Source organism: Penicillium chermesinum, assembly GCF_028974085.1.
Source record: "Penicillium chermesinum strain IBT 19713 chromosome Unknown utg000007l:1.0-2695246.0:1.0-2697696.0, whole genome shotgun sequence".
Taxonomy (NCBI): Eukaryota; Fungi; Ascomycota; class Eurotiomycetes; order Eurotiales; family Aspergillaceae; genus Penicillium; species Penicillium chermesinum.
The window spans coordinates 1,582,003-1,602,138 of NW_026695317.1; the positions used below are offsets into that span (position 1 = coordinate 1,582,003).

General features: G+C 51.2%; 7 protein-coding genes across 7 annotated transcripts; 5 read left to right on the forward strand and 2 right to left on the reverse strand.

Moving 5' to 3' along the window:
• Positions 1-342: 342 nt before the first annotated feature.
• Positions 343-4,335, forward strand: N7468_009326 (uncharacterized protein; the record flags this gene model as incomplete). Its single annotated transcript, XM_058478622.1, has 4 exons — positions 343-822; positions 920-2,614; positions 2,658-2,940; positions 2,993-4,335. The coding sequence occupies 4 exons, from the start codon at positions 343-345 to the stop codon at positions 4,333-4,335; spliced, it is 3,801 nt and encodes a 1,266-aa protein (XP_058326952.1).
• Positions 4,336-6,785: 2,450 nt separating this feature from the next.
• N7468_009327 (uncharacterized protein) lies at positions 6,786-7,658 on the reverse strand (the record flags this gene model as incomplete). Its single annotated transcript, XM_058478623.1, has 1 exon — positions 6,786-7,658. One exon carries the CDS (start codon positions 7,656-7,658, stop codon positions 6,786-6,788), a length of 873 nt encoding a protein of 290 aa, XP_058326953.1.
• Positions 7,659-8,362: 704 nt separating this feature from the next.
• Positions 8,363-9,923, forward strand: N7468_009328 (aldehyde dehydrogenase family protein; the record flags this gene model as incomplete). The annotated part of the gene is made up of 3 exons (XM_058478624.1): positions 8,363-8,404; positions 8,449-8,958; positions 9,012-9,923. The coding sequence occupies 3 exons, from the start codon at positions 8,363-8,365 to the stop codon at positions 9,921-9,923; spliced, it is 1,464 nt and encodes a 487-aa protein (XP_058326954.1).
• A 960-nt stretch (positions 9,924-10,883) lies between these two features.
• On the forward strand, positions 10,884-11,212 carry N7468_009329 (uncharacterized protein; the record flags this gene model as incomplete). The annotated part of the gene is made up of 2 exons (XM_058478625.1): positions 10,884-10,982; positions 11,012-11,212. 2 exons carry the CDS (start codon positions 10,884-10,886, stop codon positions 11,210-11,212), a joined length of 300 nt encoding a protein of 99 aa, XP_058326955.1.
• Positions 11,213-12,584: 1,372 nt separating this feature from the next.
• N7468_009330 (NAD-dependent succinate-semialdehyde dehydrogenase) lies at positions 12,585-14,266 on the forward strand (the record flags this gene model as incomplete). Its single annotated transcript, XM_058478626.1, has 4 exons — positions 12,585-12,614; positions 12,670-12,757; positions 12,818-14,062; positions 14,130-14,266. The coding sequence occupies 4 exons, from the start codon at positions 12,585-12,587 to the stop codon at positions 14,264-14,266; spliced, it is 1,500 nt and encodes a 499-aa protein (XP_058326956.1).
• Positions 14,267-14,863: 597 nt separating this feature from the next.
• On the forward strand, positions 14,864-17,357 carry fluG (uncharacterized protein; the record flags this gene model as incomplete). Its single annotated transcript, XM_058478627.1, has 2 exons — positions 14,864-15,964; positions 16,017-17,357. The coding sequence occupies 2 exons, from the start codon at positions 14,864-14,866 to the stop codon at positions 17,355-17,357; spliced, it is 2,442 nt and encodes an 813-aa protein (XP_058326957.1).
• A 1,134-nt stretch (positions 17,358-18,491) lies between these two features.
• On the reverse strand, positions 18,492-20,004 carry N7468_009332 (uncharacterized protein; the record flags this gene model as incomplete). The annotated part of the gene is made up of 6 exons (XM_058478628.1): positions 18,492-19,035; positions 19,102-19,481; positions 19,566-19,639; positions 19,692-19,728; positions 19,778-19,803; positions 19,881-20,004. The coding sequence occupies 6 exons, from the start codon at positions 20,002-20,004 to the stop codon at positions 18,492-18,494; spliced, it is 1,185 nt and encodes a 394-aa protein (XP_058326958.1).
• Positions 20,005-20,136: the final 132 nt, after the last annotated feature.

The following is a 20,136-nucleotide window of genomic DNA, read 5'->3' on the forward strand; positions in this document are numbered from 1 at the left end:
CTTCTGTCCCGAGCAGCCCTTGGATGAGGGTGGGGTTAACCGTTTTACCGTCTGCTGAGACGACTTTTTTTTTTCGCTTCATGTGCCCTCAGCCGCGCGTTTTCGCACTTCTCATGCTTCCTCCGACGGGCATCCTGAATCCCTCCGCATCGCCCTGTCTCGAATCCCTACGTCGCCTCGAGAGTTCAACTGGCAGTTCGACGCATCCGCTTGCGGCTCGCACCTGCATCGCCGCGGATCAACTGCCTCCGCTTCAAAATAAACGAACCCGCCACCGTGTGATCTCTGCTCCAAATTGAACATACTACCGGTGGACCACAACTTAACACTGCATGGCACGGCATGGAGGCTACAAGTAAGGCACAGCAAAAGGTATCGCATGCTACGGACCGGCGAGTTAGGGAGCTGTATCGCTATTATCGGCCGCAGTCGGAATCGCTGCCGGCGATTCCAGAGTGGTTATCGACCGATGCTGAAGGTGTACCACCACCATCGTCGGTGTACAATGGGACACCCCCGGTGACAACTCCGCCATTGATCGACGGCACCGGCTCCAATAGTGGCTCTAGCAACACATCTGCGCTAGGCCCAGAAGCGCTGGTTCTGGGCACGTCGAACAACACCTTGACAGCGTTTGCACAATTAGCAGCCGTGCGGTTGGGAGTGGAGCGGGCCCTCATTTGCGTGCTCGACCGCGATAAGCAGTTTACACTGGCTGAGGCAACTCCGTCACTTAATCTGGATGATACATCTTCTTATGAAACTAAAGACAGTTTATGGACAGGAGTGACTGGAAGTCGCAAGGCATGGAGTCTTTGCCAAGTGAGTATAACCAGCGCCCACAAACACTGATCTACAACATGCCGCATGACCGCTTGATATCGAAACATCACGATATGCAGCTAACAATGATGCGCAGGATACTGTGGCCTTGTCCCGTTCTGACCGTGAAAATGGCTCGTATCCCTTCCTGATTGTCGACGACCTGAGCCAAAATGACCGTTACAAACGTTTCTCCTTCGTTGAGAAAGATCCACACTACCGATTCTTTGCCGGCACGCCATTGATGAGCGACAACAACATCAATTTAGGATGCTTTCTTGTTCTCGATTCGAAACCGCGAGATGGATTGTCTGCGTTGGAAAAAGGTACACTTGGCTCGCTCTCCGCATTAGTCATGGACTATTTAAAAGTTTGTCGAGAAGCATCTGAGGGTCGCCGTGCAGCACGCATTTCGCGTGGACTGAGCTACTTCGTGGAAGGTAGCTCAAGTTTTGTGGACCATGACAGCACAGTGGACCCTTCGCGCGCGGATAGCACCGGCCTTTCTGCAACTCCATCGTCCACTAATAATCGCATCAGCGTGTCTGGGGGGTCGCGCGAAAACAACATCGCTGAACAGGTATCACATTCCGGATCGCAAGATGTGGTGGCTCCAGAAAATATATCGGATGCTGCTTCTAATAGCCAAATGCATGATCGCTCCTCCAGCAATGATGCGCGTTCAATCGGGTCTGGCGGATCCGACTCCAAAAATGATACAGGGACGTCGCGTGTCACTGGTGGTTCCCTGCCTGAATGGATTACGAATAGCAGTCGCAATCGACTTCCACCGGGCGACTCACAGGGGAATCCGTGGGTTTTCCGCCGCGCAGCAAATCTTTTGCGCGAGAGTCTAGATCTGAGCAACGATGGCGGAGTCGCTTTTTTGGAAGCTGCAAATACACCCTTATTGGATGATGTGGACACCAGCGGCAGCGATTGTGCAGCTGAAATGAGCGGCCCTGCAACTGTGTTATCCATATCTACGAATGAGGAGCCATTCTCACCAAGCGCGGGCTCCATGACAAGCATTCCCGCGGGGTCTTTGGATCGCTCATTCCTCTCGCTGCTAATCCGACGATACCCTCGAGGCAAGCTTTGGTCTTTCCATCGCGATGGATTGATATCCACCTCGGACGATGATGATCGCGAGCCCCGTGACCGCAGTTCTCCTTATCCCAATCGCTCACCGCCAGGAGCATCCACGGCCAATCTCATGAAGCCTTTGAGTAAGCGCCGAAAAGCTGCGGAGAACTCCATGCTCAACAAGTATTTCCCTAATGCTACTCAGCTTATCTTTGTTCCCCTTTGGAACGCCGTCAACTCCCAATGGTTTGCTGGCTGTTTCTGTTGGACTACTGAGGAGACACAAGTATTTAGCTCTGCAGTGGATTTGAGCTCTGTTATTGGATTTGGAACGTCTATCATGGCAGAGTACAGTCGCATCGAGTCGCTGATCGCAGATCAACAGAAGGGCGATTTCATAGGGAGTATATCACACGAGCTTCGCAGCCCACTCCACGGCATTCTTGCAGCCGCAGAGTTCCTCCATGGAACCAACCTTAGTGAGTTCCAACGAAATCTCATTGAAACTGTTAATAGCTGTGGCCAAACATTGTTGGATACAATGAATCAAGTCTTGGACTTCTCGAAAGTGGTATCGCTAGAGCGAACTTGGAGATCTCTGAAACGAAAAAAGGAAGGGTCGCTTGATCTCAAGGGAGATGATAAGCTTGCATCCCATCTGGACTCTTATGTCGTAACAGATCTGAGCATTCTTGCAGAGGAAGTGGTTGAAGGAATTTGTCTGGGTCATGCCTATGGACAGAATTCAGCCACAGTCCTACCACCAGATCTTTGGTCGAGTAGTGCAAAAAGGAACACGATCACGTTCGAACGTGGATGTGATTATTGATGTAGCATATGGCGATTGGGTTTACCGGACTCAGCCCGGAGCTTTACGACGCATCATCATGAATCTGTTCGGGAATGCAATGAAATACACTGAATCTGGGCGTGTGTCTTTGAGCCTCGAAGCCAAATCCCACTCCGAAGGCCGGACTCGGCGTCAGGGGCTGGAAGACCTCGTTGTAATTCAGGTTGCGGACACAGGACGCGGTAAGATGTTTCGTATGATAGCTGTTCCGGGCCTCGTACTAATATCGAATAGGAATCTCCGAAGAGTTTTTGCGTACCAAGATCTACGTCCCCTTTGCTCAAGAGAACTCCTTGTCTGTGGGTACCGGCCTTGGTCTCAGTATTGTGCGAAGTTTGGTCAAGGCCTTGCATGGCAACATCAAAATTCGCAGCCGTGTTGGCGAGGGTACTGTTGTACGAGTCTCATTGCCCCTAGCAAGGCCTGTTGGCCTCGAGTCTCCCCCAATGGAGCCATCGGACTCACATGACGCGCACAACGCCCCTGTGAAAGAAACTCAGAAAACAACCATGGCTATTCGAGAAAAATTCCCTGGAAAGAGGGTCGCAATTTGGGGTGTAGACCCAGCCCACCTGTCCGAAAACCCGGAGTGGGTCGAAATCGCGCGGTACCTAACCGAGTGGTTCAGCCTCGAGATCGTTGCGTGGCCGCCCCATGGCCCCATCGATATTTTGTTGGTGAAGGAGTTCGATTTACCCGCACTCCGAGACACTGGACTTTCAGCGATGTTGCCTGCTCTTCTCATCCTTTGCCATCGAGCCGTTGATTACTCTTTGGCAAGCTCTGAGTGGGAGCCATACACCTCATCCGTCGACATAATTCGGCGTCCGTGCGGTCCTCATAAACTCGCTCGCAGTGTGCTCAAGTGCCTTCAACATGGCCGATCAGCCGTTGTCACACCTACATCCGTTCAGCACGACCCAATGGACTCATTGGGCTCAACTCTCCCCATCCGCTCTCACACCCCACCACCCATCGAATCTGCAATCACGTCGCCCGTCCTGTCAGAGTTCAGCCCAGTGCAGGATACTCGGAGCACACCATCCTCCCCCAGGCCTCTTGCGCCTACAGAGCCATCCATAGTTACTGCGCCCCCGGAGGAAATTGCAGCAGCCCCTCTACCGCCGCCTCTTGCGGAGAGTACTACGCGGGTAACACGACCAGCTCGAGTTCTCGTGGTTGACGACAATCGCATCAATCTGAATCTCATGATGACTTTCATGAAGAAGCGACAATTGACAGAACTCGCCGCTGCAGAGAACGGCAAACTAGCGGTTGAAGAAGTGGAGAAGCTGCCATGCGGCTTTGATATTATTTTCATGGATATATCAATGCCCGTCATGAACGGCTTCGAAGCGACGCGCGCTATCCGGTCACTCGAAAAAGATAACGGAGACCGGAAGCCCGCCATCATCATCGCTTTGACGGGATTGAGTAGCTCTCGCGATGAGTCTGAAGCTCTTGCCTCTGGTGTCGATATGTTCCTCACCAAGCCGGTTTCCTTCCGCGAGGTTGCTCGGCTTCTGAACGAGTGGGAGAGAGATGGGTTAGAGAAAGAGCGCAGGGCCAATTCGTGAGGGTCGGGGCGTCAGGTTCCATCCAATACACTTTATACTTGGTCTCCGTGCCTATGTCTTTTCTTTTCTTTTTTTCTCATTGATGTTGTGAATAGCGAATTATGCGTGATTTGTGCATGAGTCGTCGGCTGGGTACATGATGAGCTACGACGGCGTTTCTATAACAACATTCTGGCCATTGCGGCGTTTTATAAAGGGCTTGGTTATGCATCTGGAGCCTGGGTATGAAAACTCGAGTTTTATACTCACCTATATTATGCAAATATAACGACATCCATATTGTGATACTTCGACCTTGATGTAATTTGTGTTTCATTTTCCTGCGTTCATAATGACATGATGCATCCTGAGATAGCTTTGATATGGTAGAAGCATTTTTATGGCGCCTTGGCTGCCTTCAAAGCCTGATTTTCATTTGTAGACTTTGAGCATCAGATGTCTCACCTCCATATGGAGTGCATTCGATCTCTAGTGTTTGCTTAGCTTTCAGCCCTCCTACCCAGGTATCACTGAGTGGCATAGCGGAATCGTCGGAGTCCAGGCCCGCCACTAGAATCTCTTTGACGAGCCCATAGTCCACAGACAACTTTTTACAGATTATCTGGACTAATTGGCTGCCCGTTCTCTCCGACTCCCGGAGATAGGCAGCGTAATAAATGTCATCATCGCCACTATACCCGCCTTTTTTATAAGCGCGGAAGTATAGACAGAAGGCTGCACCACAGTCAACATTCGGAAGAACAAATCAATTCTCAATTGAACCATCTTACGCTGCGGCCGTGACTTGACAGCCCTTGTAATTGATTCCTTCCGTGGTTGCCCCAGATCTCCAGACGGCGTCAGATCCAGGCCCGAGATCCTCGCAGTGAGAAGCCTGGCATCTACCTGGTCGAAAGAGGCCGAGCGCTCCGAAGCACCCGCCCCAGATAGAGAGAGCCGCTTTGCACGGAAATGGTCCCCAAACGCATTTCCAAAGTCAGCGAGTAACTGTGTCGGCGGCCTATAGGGACCATGGAGGGGCAGTTAGTTCCCAGCTTTGGCAAAAGCTTTGTGGCGTCATGAAAAGAAAAGAAAAATAAAGACGTACCCTCGTTTTGGCATTATGCAACAGGTACACAAATCCAGAGCTTGATTTTCATAGATGGCCCATGCCAGGGCATCCAACTCCAATCTGGTCAGGTCGTCTGAATGAAGTCACTATTGTGAACATGGCCATTGGGGAAGAATTTGGCCCAGGCGATTGCCTTGGTCATATCGCGCCGGTCCGTTTACCCACCAATGATATCGCTCCTACGGCGCCTCGACTACGCACTGGCGCCAGGGGCAAGAGGCGGTAGCTCCTTCGCAGATCATGGACGGGAGGAGCTGGCGCTTGAGTCTCTTGAGTTAGTAGAGTAGCTTCGTTGACTTTGTCCTGAATTTAAGCTACGTTAGAACGCAGCGATCCGCCTCATTGGCGTATACTAGCCCGAATCTGCTCTCGACGTTCACGACGTTCATGACGTCATTCACTTCTGTGGCAGAAGTACGAGTAACGCGGGGACCCGCCCGGAATATTGAGTGCATCTCCTACTAGAAGTTGCTGCATTCGAAGTCCAGGCGGGTTGTTCATAGACCAAATGCCCAGGTGTGGAGCATAAAGCTTCCGGCGTGACTGTCAGACGGGCGGCTCCGTTTATGCTTAAACTCTCTGGGAAACACTTGAAAGCTGGAAGAATACCGGTAAAAATTGTCGCCCACGCACCACGCATTTGCCCCACGGGGTACATTATCATGCCAAAACTTGGAGGGGGGGAACAAAGCTAATTTCAGAATTTTATTTGAGGAAAAGACAAGAACCTCAAAGATCCGAGGTACATATGCTGGCAACTGCCCGCGAAAATAATGGGATCAAAGGCCGGATCTCGTTTGATCTGGGACGCGAAGAGGTGACCTTGACAGAGAAATGTCACACACCTCACAGTAGATGCGTATCCAAGTCATGAACGGCAGTAGTTAGGTAGAACCGGATGAGCCATCTTGGCGACAGGGCAACTTTTGGACTTGAGAAGCCACACGACCTTGATAGGGCGGCAGTTCACATGCAACTCGGTATCACTCCACCCAATGGAAACACAGGCTGAAATATAGAGGTACTGCCTATTACGTTCACCTACAAGGTAGATTGGCATTTGGTGAGGAAACGAGCAGTCTCATGGTTCCTGTTCGTTATACGCTTTCAATAATAATAGAAGATCCCCGCGCTATAGAGCTATTATTCGTAGAATACGGTACGCGACCAGCAACGCCCCGCCAGGGGTATCAAAAAGCCCCTCTGAAACTTCAAGGCCACCAAGTAATGCGTAAATGATGTCTGATGAAGCTAGCTTTTGCAGCAACTGAATTCCATATTGCTTTTCAGGATGAATGAGAATGTCGGAAACGAGAACCAAGCCCATCATAGAAAGAATTCAAATTCTTTGCCGAAACCAGACCTTAGCAGCAAGTTCTTCTAGGCGAGGCACCGGAATGAGGATATCCGTCTCGCCTGGCAACGGAGAGCGTCCCATTATCTCTTGGACGGTGATACGGAGTGGCACTGAGGGCCGTGTTGTGATTATACCCTGACGCCGTGTGATAGTAAGATGCTGTCGAGTTACTGTGCGGTAGTGGGGACGATTATTGTGAGCCGGCAAGATAAAATTATCTAGCACAATACACTCAATCGTGATCTGTGGTTGTCTTTTGTCGATTGCGATAGTAATGACCAGTTTGACTTCTCCATTTGAATTAGCTAACCACCATGCTGCATCACATTTCAGTTTGCCCGGGGATTCGGAATATCCAACTTCTAATACCACCGTTGGCCAACCACTAATGTCATCTTCTGGCATATATTGTGAGTCAGGTTCTTTGTGACTCGAATGTCCAGCCATACGAGCAGATCCATCAGACACGACGGCCAAGTTTGAGGCTATCGCTTGGGTTCTCAGAACAAAGTCCCACTCTCTAGTCACTCGCTCATGTGGGCCTCCAGTAATGGTAATGATCATGCGACGTGTCTGCAAATCGTAGAAGTTTCGAGTGGCCTTAATATCCGTACTTCTGGCGATTTCCGGTGATACGTTCGTGAATTTCACATATATTGTATCTTGAGTTGTAGAAGCTTTGGCCCGGTTCACCATCCTCGTGATGACACTTTTCGTCGAGCCAATGTATTCGGCGTAGTATCGTACGTCAAGATAGTGTATACCCGGACAGGTATCGCTATTGGTGAGGGGCTCCATCATATCCTGGGGAGGTGGCGAGCGAATGGACGAAGTGTGTATTGTGTTTGACATCATTCTGATTACTAGACTGCGGCATATTCGCTCCAATTGTATGAGATCCGATACCATATCCGTAAGTTGCAGATATTGGACATGGTTCCAACACCATATCCTCAATGAGGATGTCCTCAAATTATCTGCCCTAGCATAACTTTCGCTTACCTTGCAGATATCCGTGGATATTGGGCCCTAAATATTATAAGAGGAGTGGCCAGACTCGTCCAGATATTCCAGGCGCTGCATGAAGAACTTCTTGTCATTAAGTACCTTGATCAGCGATCCATATCGTGCGGGGCATAGAAAGTGTACAGCCGGGCGCTTCCTTCGTACGTCTCGTGGCCATCGGGAATGAGATAGCAGGAAGTGAAGTTCAGCAGAGGGCTGCGGAAGATTGGGTCCTGGTAGCCCCATGTTACGTTCATGCGATTTTGCAGAAAACCGGTAAATTCGGTGGATGGTCGTATTCAGCCGTGCCTGAGCAGCCCCGGAGCGTACTCGATACGCCCTGGGGGGCCTGAAGCCGTCCTTAGCAGAGCCTCGAGGCCTTTGCGATTACAAAACCGAGTTCAAGCACAAGGGGATTCCCCCCACCCCCCCCCCCCAAAAAAACAAAATCAAGAAGTTGTCAATTGTAACAATATCGGAGCGACAACTCGTCAATTCGTAACGAAAGAAGCCGATTCTTTATACAACCTGCGTTTTTGGGACAAAAGATTAGCATGGCTGCGATTGAGACTAGACTTTTTATCAACGGCAAGGTGGTATTGCCTCTATGCACGTTCCGCAGAGTTCAAACTAAGTAGAGAGACAGTTTGTCGAGGCATCCGACGGCCGGACCTTTCCGTTGTACTCGCCAGCAACAAAAGAAAAGGTTGCGGATGTATCCGAGGCCAGCGAAGAGGACACTAACGCAGCAGTCGCCGCTGCAAAGGCAGCTTTCCCCGCTTGGTCGGCTCTCTCCCCATCTGAGCGAGGAGTCCCTCTCAGGAAGCTTGCCCAGCTGATTGAGGAAAACCACGACGAATTGGCAAGGCTGGACGCATTATCCATGGGCCGACCCGTCTCGACTTTCGCTGACCCCGGACGCGCATCAGCCCATTTCAACCACTACGCGGAAGCTGGATACGAGGCCTTGGGAACATCGAGTGTCAATACCCCTGGCTTTGTGAATCTGACTTTACGCCAGCCTTTCGGCGTCGTGGCAGCCATTATCCCGTGGAACGGCCCATTGGTGTTTTTGCCCATGAAGGCAGCACCTGCGTTGGTTGCTGGTAATACTATCGTTTTGAAGAGCAGTGAGAAAGCTCCATTGACAGTAGGCCGAATGAAACCGTGACCCGGACCGCGTGAATGCTCACCAGAAAGCAGTGTGCCAAAATCGCTACCCTCGTTGAAAAGGCTGGTTTCCCTCCGGGAGTTTTCAACATCATTTCTGGACATGGTCACATTTCTGGAAATGTACTCTCTCACCACATGGATGTCCGAGCTCTGAGCTTCACCGGCTCCGGAAGAACTGGTCGTATCATTCAACAAGCGGCAGCCAAGTCGAACATGAAGAATGTCATTTTAGAGCTTGGCGGGAAGTCCCCGAGTATCATCTTCCCTGACGCTGAATTGGACAAAGCTGCGAAAGAAACCATGTACTCGATTCAGTGGAACAGCGGTCAGGTCTGTATGGCCAACTCACGAATTTACGTACATGAAAGCATTGCCCCCAGATTTATTGAGCTTTGCAAGAAGAGCTTGTCTACGGTGGTCAAGGGAGATCCGTTAGACCCAAAAACGACTCACGGGCCTCAAGCAGACAAACTGCAGTGGGAATCAGTGCAGCACTACATCGAAGCCTCCAAGAAGCTTGGCCAGATGGTCCTAGGCTCTGAAGAACAGCCAGACGACTCCAACGGATATTTTATTGAACCAACGATTTTCCTCGGGGTGCCAGAGGACGCGAAGGCCATGAAAGAAGAGATCTTCGGACCAGTCGTGCACATTAACACATTCAGCACCGAGGACGAAGTGGTTGCGAAGGCAAACGATTCTGAATATGGCCTCTATGCTTCCGTGTACACAAACGATCTCAGCAGGGCGCTGCGTATGGCTAAGAAGCTTGAATCAGGCAACGTAGCCATCAATTGCACTAGCCCTACTGGCGCTCTGGACATGCCGTTCGGTGGGTACAAGTCATCGGGCGTGGGGAGAGAAGGGTATACCGTTAGCATCGATCAATATTTGGAGACCAAGACCGTCCTCATGAAAATCGATGAAGAGACGAGTCTATAACGCTGGAACTGTACTTTTCTTATTCGCGTGGAATTCATTCATTCAAGTACCTGTAGTCCTCCTGATCCCCTGTCCATCACAGCTTTGACTTGAGAATTCTAAGAAGCATATCTATCAGAGCGCATTCGCGTACAGGTCGCCCATAGTCACTGGTAGGGTGCTATTAACAACTTACATCTCAGGCTATTGAGCACTAGCAAGCTTACTACTATTTCGGGTGACGCCGTCTAACTAGTAGCTGTACTATGTTTGAAATAGTTCTTGCGTATTATTTTCTTCCCTTCATCATCTTCCCTTTTCCCCATATCCACCATGGTTGACCACTGGCAGACAAGCCATGCCTCTTAATCCACTTGAACTTCAATGAGTAAAGGATCTTCCCCACACCATCTGTCTCCGCATCAGAACTTACCAAAATCTCATAGGTTGCTACACTGTTATGCCGAAGAGACGTGTCGGATTACGAGTTAGTAACAGGAGGTCTGGAGGTGGGGTCTTGGATTTCAAGTTCAGACACACCTCAAGTAAGTATACTCGATATCTAATGGAAACAAAGTGGAAGCTAACCATCATCTATTAGTATGGTGACCTGGAGCTCATAGGAGATACTAAAGCCAATATCTTCACCATCGATGCAGCTATGGTTCCTTCGGGCTGTTCCGAAAGACTCACTCTTCGCATCTAAACGCGCGTTACCCGAAATTCCTACGAATTGAAAGCCAGAGAACGCAAAACATCTCCTTCGACATGGCTGGTCCATTATTCCATTCGGTCATGACTAAAGAGATCAAAATATGCTAGGTTGGAGAGGGCTAGTGTGCGCATCTTCCGGCATATTCCACTTGGGCGTGATATGGCACGCCCATCTCTTGCTTTTCTTGCTCTGTTATTTCTTAGCTGCCGCATCTCCATATATTGATGGGTTGCTACTGTGCATACTCCGTGTACTGCATCCACATCATGCTTGCGCATCATCATGGCCTGAAATTTGCGAGCAATCGCGGAACCGAAAAGCAGCGGTACGAAAGCGGCTCTCCTGAGCGCCTTGGATATGCTACAGTCCAGCTGAAGTCTTGCTGGGCTACCAGCCGCACACCTACGGACCAGGTCCCGTGGAGGAAGAGATCATGAAGGAGACTATCATCGAGAACCACGAACAGTGGTTCCGCGGAGAAGAGATATACCTGGCGGCGCAAGAATTCCACTCAGCGAGGCTGGATTACGTGAGGGAGTGCGTCCGGGAGATCCGAATGAAGAAGAGACCCCAGCTCTGGAAGAAAGGACCGTAAGGCACTTCCACATAGGAGACCTGGTCCTACTTCGAAATGTGGCCCTCGATCAGGTACACGGGCGGAAGTTTGAACCAAAATGGAAAGGGCCATTTAGATCAACAAGTACTGATCGGGAAGAGGTCAATCTGACTGGAGGACTTGCAGTCAGCCCAGCACGTAGGGAAGTATCATATTGACTACATTAAACTATTCTACCCTCGAACCAACGACGCTGTTGAGGAGGGTTCTGAACTCTCACTTCTTACCTGTCCCTTCCCTGTCCATCAACCGACAAGTCGACCGAAACAAGCCCTTACTTTCACCTATCTCTTCGTCTGCTCTCGCATCTATCTACAGAATCTCCGCTGAGTTGAACCCAAATGGGAAGGAATGGACCCTTGCATATGCATGTCTAGCCAAATTGAATGACAGGATAAATACCAAAAAGGTTGCCGTTGATCTTTGAGAAGACAAGATCAGGGGAAATACAAATTTCCGTATGACCTCTGAAAATCGGATGTGCGAAAGGATGACAGCTGGATGAAACAGAAAAACAGCCTTGGTCGCTATAAAAGATCGGAGTTCTGGCAAAGACGCGCTCGGCCTACAGCACAGGACCGTGACCAACAGGGGGAGTGCCAAAAGTCAGACAAAGACAACGATGCCCAGGACGCCGAGGAGAAGCAGGAAGTCAAACTAGAAGTCTAAGACGATTTCAACAAACGTCCTCCCGAGGTCTGAAAGAATGGCTAGCCCAGGGTCCCGTCAATCTCCATTTGAAAACGAAGCTGGGGCGGGAGGACTTCTTCGGGAAAATGCCAGATGCTAGAGGGACAACGAGAGAGTCCGGGCTGAACTTCAGGCTCAGACCCAGTCATCCGAGAAGCTTGCTCGGTTGAGACTCTCCGGAAGCGGGCCACGGCCCCGTATTTCAGGCCTAGTGGGCATAAGCTCTGGAGCTGGTATCACTGTGTGTCATTCTTTGTATGAAGATTACCAGCAATAAGACGAAGGAGCCCATATACACTGCAGTGATGGCGCCCCCGCGGGGGGAGCCCCGCCGGCCAGGGTCCAGGCATTATTAATCACCTTATTAGGGGGAGACCCACCGAAACCCCCCTGCTCGTAGCCTGACACCATCGTCCTTCAATCTTCCAGCTTACATCCTGCCGTGGAAAGAACTCATATACACAGGCATAGAAAAGTAAGGTAAGCCAAGAATCGAGATCTCCATATATCCCTATATTTGATTGGCCTGCTAGCTCTTACCATTGAGGGGTTTGTTTACCTCGGGTGTCCTTCCCCTCACAAATACCCCGCGAATTGTTATACTTCATTCCACTCAAATCCTGACCATATACACAAGGTGACCCCATACGCAAGGACAAAAATGGCAAAGGAATACCAGGTTCCGTTCAAGGTTCGTGTACCTTGACCTTTGAGCATTGGCCATCCAGGACTGACTCGACGTTTAGCTCGCCGACCCAAGTCTGCTGCACTTCGATTCATGCGTTGGCGACAAGTGGGTGGAGTCCAAGAGCGGCAAACGCTTTGAAGTTCTCGGTAATATTCCCGCGATACAACCCTTTCTCTCTACGCTTCATTCTGACTTGATAATTGCAGACCCTGGAACCGACCAGGCGTGGGCCAGTTGCCCCGCATCTACTGTGGATGATGTGCCCGATGCTGTCGAGACTGCCCACAAGGCATTCGAAGAATTCCGCAAGACAACTCCGCGACAGAGAGCGAAGTGGCTTCTCAAATGGTACGATCTGGTAACTGATGCGAAGGAAGACCTCGCTCAGATTGTCACCCATGAAACCGGGAAACCGCTCGCCGAAGCCCGCGGCGAACTCGACTACTCTCTGGGCTTCCTGTGGTGGTTCTCCGGTGAGGCCGAGCGTATCCAAGGCTCTGTGTCCCAGCCAGCTGCGCCAGGCCGTCGAGTCTTCACCGTGAAGCAACCGATCGGTGTCGCGGCTGCTCTCGTGCCATGGAACTTCCCCGTCGCCATGGTGCTGCGCAAGGTAGGCGCTGCCATGGCAGCTGGTTGTACTATGGTGGTGAAGCCTAGTCCCGAGACACCCATCTCAGCTCTGGTGCTCGCCGAGCTGGCTCGCCGAGCAGGGATTCCCCCGGGTGTGCTGAACGTGTTGACCACCGATCTTGAGAACACCCCCTCTCTCAGCGAGGCGCTCTGCAAACACCCGCTCATCAAAAAAGTGACCTTCACCGGCTCGACCAGAGTAGGCAAGCTCATTGCATCCCACTGTGCCCAGGGTCTGAAGAAGGTCACTCTGGAGCTGGGCGGCAACTGCCCCTACATCGTCTTCGACGATGCTTCTCTTGACCAGGCGCTGGACCAGCTTATGGCTCTGAAATGGCGTCATGCGGGCCAGGCGTGTATCACTGCTAATCGAATCTACGTGCAATCCGGGATCTATGACAAGTTTGCTGCTGCGCTGAAAGAGCGGACCCAGGCTCTCGTTATCGGCCACGGCAGTGACCAGAACACTACCCTGGGCCCCCTGACAACCCCCCGCAGCATTGACAAGGCGATTGCCCAGGTTGAAAATGCTCGCAAGCTTGGCGCAGAGGTGCTGATGGGTGGAAACCGTGTGACTTCACGCCCGGGATACTTCTTCGAGCCGACCATCCTCTCCAACATGACCAAGGAAATGCAAATCACCGATGAGGAGTCGTTCTCCCCGATCGCTGCCCTGTACCGGTTTGACACTGAGGAGGAAGCCGTCAAGCTGGCCAATGATACCAGCATGGGGCTGGCCAGTTATGCTTTTACCAAGAATGTCGATCGTATCTGGCGTCTGCTTGAGAATCTGGAGGCTGGAATGGTTGGATTGAATACTGGTGAGTTTTACTTCCAAGGACTCCAAAGAGTACGAGTAATTTAGGATATCGGTAACTGACCATACAGGTAATCAATCCGCTGCTGAATCTCCCTTCGGCGGCATGAAGGAAAGTGGATACGGAAAGGAGAGTGGCAAGGATGTTGCCGTGCAGGAATACTTGGTCACGAAGACCGGAACCTTGACTGTTGAGGGTCACTTTTAGATTAGTTGGTGGCAGGTGAAACCCAATGTAAATAAAGCTGACAAATTGAGGCAGTATGGTCTCCAACTGTGAGTCTTGTACTAGTATCCCCGGTGTACTGGTTAGAATGTGTATGTTTCGATCTTTGGATCCCCCGTGCTGAATGGCCTCGTCACGAGCACCTGTGAGGTGGGGTCTGCACACAGTACGAGTATTACCAAACAGCCATGCCTGGCTGTCAGTGGTCTACCTGCGAAGCTAGCTGATGCAGGATTCTAGTCCTTTGAGCAGCTCCAATGGAACCCCGAGTTTCTATTGTTCGGCTGCGCTGGTTCGGTGGGGCCACAACACGCGGGGCCAACAGAAAGCAGGAATTAATAATGCGAAGCCGCTCATTGATTGCTGCAAAGCTGTCAGATACAGCTTAAAAAAGTACGTATTATACCTAAGCTGATTAGGATATAGTTGGGAGTATACGAGTAGATGTGTTGGGGATAAACAGGGAAATCAGGGTCTCTGATGTTCTGTGATTTGGCCGTCCTCGTAGCCCCATTCACCCCTCCTGCTCGGTTGTGCACCGTAAAAGTTGCTAGAGTCTTCCTCGTATTTCTCTCCACCATGGATTCAATGGATTCCCTCCGCCACGTCATACAGTTTCATCCACTCATTGATAATCATGCACATAATCTCTTGACCCGCGACGCTGCGGCAGACTATGAGAGCTTTCCACTGGAATCTATTACCTCCGAAGCCCACGGTCGGGCCTTGCAGAATGCCTCAACGACGATGCCGTTGCTTCGGGCCACCAAGCAGCTCTCGGAGCTCTATGGTCGTCCCTGTGCAACGTGGTCGGATGTAGTAGAAGCTCATTCTGACTGGGTGAAGACTGACTATGAGGGTTTGATCCGCCGAAGCTTGGAGGGAACACACGCTCTTCTTCTGGATGACCTGTTGGTCGACGAAGACGTGGAGCAGTACGCGTGGCATGATTCCTTTACGATCTCCGCATCCAAGAGAATCGTGCGGATCGAAGCTGTGGCGGCTGACTTGCTGCAGCAAATCATGAACGCGGAGCGCAATCCGGAGGAATCTGTCTGGAGCACATTTACGAAGAAGTTTGCGGATGCGCTCGAACACGCCATGGAAGACCCAGCAGTCGTTGGCTTTAAATCAGTCGTTTGTTATCGTACGGGTTTGGACGTGAGCCCTCATTACTCCGACGAGGATTCGCTCACGACTTCTCTCCACCGCATCCTGGACTCGGGCACTCGGAAGTCCGGGTATCGTATCGATGACAAGCCGTTGAATGACTGGCTGGTCCAGCAGACGCTGAAAAGCATCACGTTCAAAAAGCAAGCGGGTATCGTGAAACCTCTGCAATTCCATACAGGTCTCGGCGACAATGACATTAGCCTGGTTCGCGCAAACCCAGCCTATCTCCAGCCGCTGATTGCTCAGTATCCCAATGCAGACATAGTCTTGCTTCACTCCGCATACCCATACACACGGGAGGCGGGGTACCTCGCGTGCGTGTATCCAAATGTATATCTTGACCTTGGAGAAGTTTTCCCGATGGTCAACAGGCAGGGTCAAGAGACTATCATCCGGCAAGCTCTGGAGATCACCCCGACGAACCGTTTGCTATGGAGTACAGACGGGCATTTCCATCCAGAAACTTTTTGGCTGGCAAACAAACAATTTCGACAAGCCCTCGAAAAGGTAAGTAGATCAACTTATGTTCACTGAATGACACGCTAATGTCCTTCGGAAGGTCCTGGTGGAATATGTTCAGCAGGATGATTACACCATTTCCCAGGCTACAACGGCCGCCGCCGATATTCTTTTCCACAATTCAAATCGCCTTTATGGATTGAAACTTGATCCACAGTATACGCATCCCGCTTCGAGCACCATCGTTACCAGCAAGCAACTTCCTCCTGAATTGCCCCCGGCGTTGTCGACCTTCCTCAAAGCGAACCCCAACCTAGAGTATGTATGGGTGCAGTGGCTTGATTACACAGCAACCCCTCGCGTGCGTATGTTTCCAATACCAGAGTTTATCCGCATCGCGCTTCATCAAAGGCGCATCGGAGTCTCCTTGGCAGTTCTATCCATGCTGCAGGACGACACCATTGTTGCAGGGGGAAATGTGACAGGACAGCTCTATCTCGAGCCAGACTGCTCGAGTCTCTACCTTAATGCGGGGATGTCAGAATCCACTGCATCAAGTGCAAGCGTTATGACTTCTTGGCGGACGGAAGACAATAAGCCACTGGATGGCTGTCCAAGGACGGCGTTGGCAAGCGTCATTGATAAGCTCTACCAAGAACACGAGATCGATGTGAAGTGCGGATTTGAAATCGAGTTGATGCTCCTCAAGCCAGTCAAAGACGGCGGCGGCAAGGTCCTTGATTACAAGCCCGCAACAGAAATTCATTCTTGGTCACAGATAACTGCCGACACGAGACGAATGCTGCCAGTCTTAGAAGAAGTCCACAAGACTCTAGCAGCCATCGGCATCGAGCTGCAACAATTCCACGCGGAGTCTTCACCCGGGCAGTTCGAGTTCATTCTACCACCTGCGTCGCCACTTCAAGCGGTAGACACTTTGATCGCTGCTCGAAGAGTGGTCACTGCAGTGGCAGAACGCCATGGCTACCGAGCCACCCTCCACCCTCGACCGTTCCCCGACGCGACCGGTAATGCGTCACACACGCATGTCTCGATTAGTCGGCCTGAAAAAGACGCCTCTTTCTTAGCTGGGATCCTGGCACATTTCCACTCTATCATGGCATTTACTCTGCCTCAAGACATCAGCTATGAGCGTGTCCGCTCTGGTATCTGGGCGGGCTCTGAGTGGGTTTCATGGGGCTTCCAGAATCGTGAAGCACCTATCCGGAAAATTAGTCCTGGACATTGGGAGTTCAGACTCATGGATGGCCTGGCTAACCCCTATCTTGCCCTCGCGGCTGTTTTGGCCGGTGGGCTTATCGGGCTGGAGAGTAGACTGCCTTTGCGCATACAAGACTGCACAGGTAAGGTTCCCTCTACGAAAATTGCTCCCATTTGGAGACTCACCTTGTCATCTAGTGGACGCCTCTACTCTGACTGATTCGGAGCGCGCTGAGCTTGGTATTACGCAAAGGCTCCCTCGGTCCTTGTCCGAAAGCCTCCAGTCTCTTGAGAAAGACACCTGCCTACAGAAGCTGCTCGGAACCGACCTTGTGCGGCATTATGTTAATCTGAAGATGGGAGAAACCAAGTGGCTCAGCTCCATGGGTGATGAAAATCGCCGCGTATGGCTAATAGAGCGGTATTGATAGATGGAAGAGCTTGGTTCCTCTCTCCTCCGAGGTAATTGATGAATATCTAACCCTCCCGCTGGGCTTCAGGTCTAGAGCTTTCATTAACATAGAACGCATTTATCTTAATAGAATGATTTCGGGGCCATAAAAAACCACAATTATGAAGGTTGACCCAACTTTCGATGCAGTGAGAAGTCAAACTGCTTCGTAGTTAGACGTAGGCATGCGCCCACTGGCAGGTGGCCGTGAGACAGCGTAGCACTCCCCTCATAGACTCGGGCCTCGGAAGTGGCAAAAACCGCAGAGGTTCCCATATGGGTTGGTGAAGGATGATTTGGCTGCATAGGTAAGGTACCCAGGCGAACTATCCCAGACCTCCACGACGCACGGCGTTCCCTCAACGTTCATCCACGAACCCAACCCTGCCCTTTCTGCAAATAATCTGCCCTTCCAGAATAATGGCCGACGCCAAGGCCGTCTTACTCCAGCGTGTCCTATCCCCTTCATTCCCCAGCCTGCAGAGAGGATTCAAGCCCTGAAAGATTATCTTCAGACTGAATGGGGTCAAGCACAGCGTGTGAACGTGGAAGCTCTCATCCGAGGGTATGCGAATGGGGAACTTGGTCCACGTCAACTCGGAGACCCCGGTCTACCTTGTTAATGGGAAACGAGTTGGTAAGAATCCCCGAGAGGATTCATCAGTGCCCCCAAATACCCCGAAATGGTGCCAAGTATGTTCGTAACGCGCTACCGAAAACCTCCCATGGTGACTTGCATTCCCGATAGTTATCTTTAGGTGATTTATCAACAGATGGTCCAAGGGCGCGGGCTTGAGGCAAACATCATGAAATCTGTCTGATGTCTGAAATGCGGCTTGCCATTCTACATTCTATTTTGTCCGAATCGTATCAGTCATAAATATTATCTACAGGCTCCCCCTTTTAAACCAAGCTATCAACACTAACATGTCGCCCTTCGTGCGAGCGAGCCTCTGACGTATGAACATCATCGACAGTATATCGCACCGAGACATCAGTCGTCTTCACGATACCCTCGACGGCCTCTTCGCTACCACTGGAGATGGACGGACTATCTCCCCCGCGCCGATACTTACGCATATTAAACGCATCGCCGGAGGTCACGTCGACCCTATGTTTACCATTTCGATCGGTCATCTCATACCCGTCCTCCCCGTTGGAGCGAAGCTGAGAAGCCTTGTTGGAGAAAATGCGCGATACGGGGAATTTCCGCGAGCCGCCCGCACTGCCGTACCGAGACGTATGCTTCCCAGATGATCCAATGAGACGGGGCAAGTATTTTGTGGCAATCGCTCTGAACGATGGACCGCAGGCCGTGATTACCGCGACGTTCACCTCGATTGCCGAGCTGCAGAAACTGATGGCGTACGTTGGGTCGGGGTTGACGCTGGAGGGGAAAAACACGCCTGCGAGCACTACGAGGCGCCACACACCGATTCCGGTAGCCCTATCGAGAATCTGTTAGTCGAAGCTTGGGCGGATAGCTGTTCCCTCCTTCTGTGAGACAACTTACACGGCACCCATGCACAGGATGGCACAGACGGCGATCTTTCGTCGAAGCGGCATTTGGAGTCGCCAGGTAATGATAATAGGAATCGTGAGCACCATTAGATCCGTGAACAGGTTCAGCGCGGCGGTCGACACGTAGAAAGCACCTTGGGCAATGCATGTACCGCCTGGGATCGACAAGTCGTAGACGTATGCGACGGGGTGGCATTGGAAGATATCGACGAACAGCACGGCGATGAACAGGCCTACGACAATGGCGAATGATGTCCAGATCAGGCCATTGACCACTCGGGAATGCGAGTCGAGCCGCCGTAGGAACATGAGGATGGAGACTTTGATCAGAGTCAAGCATGGATTGTAGATGAGTTGATTGGCATAGTTCCACTGTTGCGCGAGGCTACGTTAGCAAGAACTCTCTCGTACCGTTCCTCTCCTTTCTCCTTCTTTTTTTTCTTCTCCCATACTTACGATCAGGCCCCGTTTCACATCATGGTCTTTGGGAACATCCCAGATGTGGATTCCCACATAGTTTGTTTTGATGTCTTGGCTTGTTAGACACTGACGCCAATGCTTTGATCTCGCTAGCTGACTCACAGTACCAGGACGTAACGGATTGGCATACTGCTAGAATCTTGGCCCTGTTAGTATCTCCCATTTCATTCATTCAATCTCCCACATACATAACCGGCAATAATTAGATAGTCGTCTGTTGAGGATGTCAGTCCCCAAGCGTTCAGATGCCACGGTTGATCGTGTAGATCACGGGGGCAGACCCAGACGTACCACTAGCCAGCCTAGATCGCGAGAGCGACCGAGCCCAAAGGCGGAGCAAGATCGCGATTCCACCCAGAACGGGGAATGCAATGACCACGCCGAGCGCAGTTTTCTGATGGTGATCATCAACCATCCTGAGCCCTCTGCCGCGACAAGGCGTATGCTGTCCGCGGAGGAGGAGTCCCTTTATAAACGAAATCGTCTGGGTCCGTACCAAGTCTTGCGTGGATTTGGTCTTTTCACAGGTGCAGATGAGCTTATGATG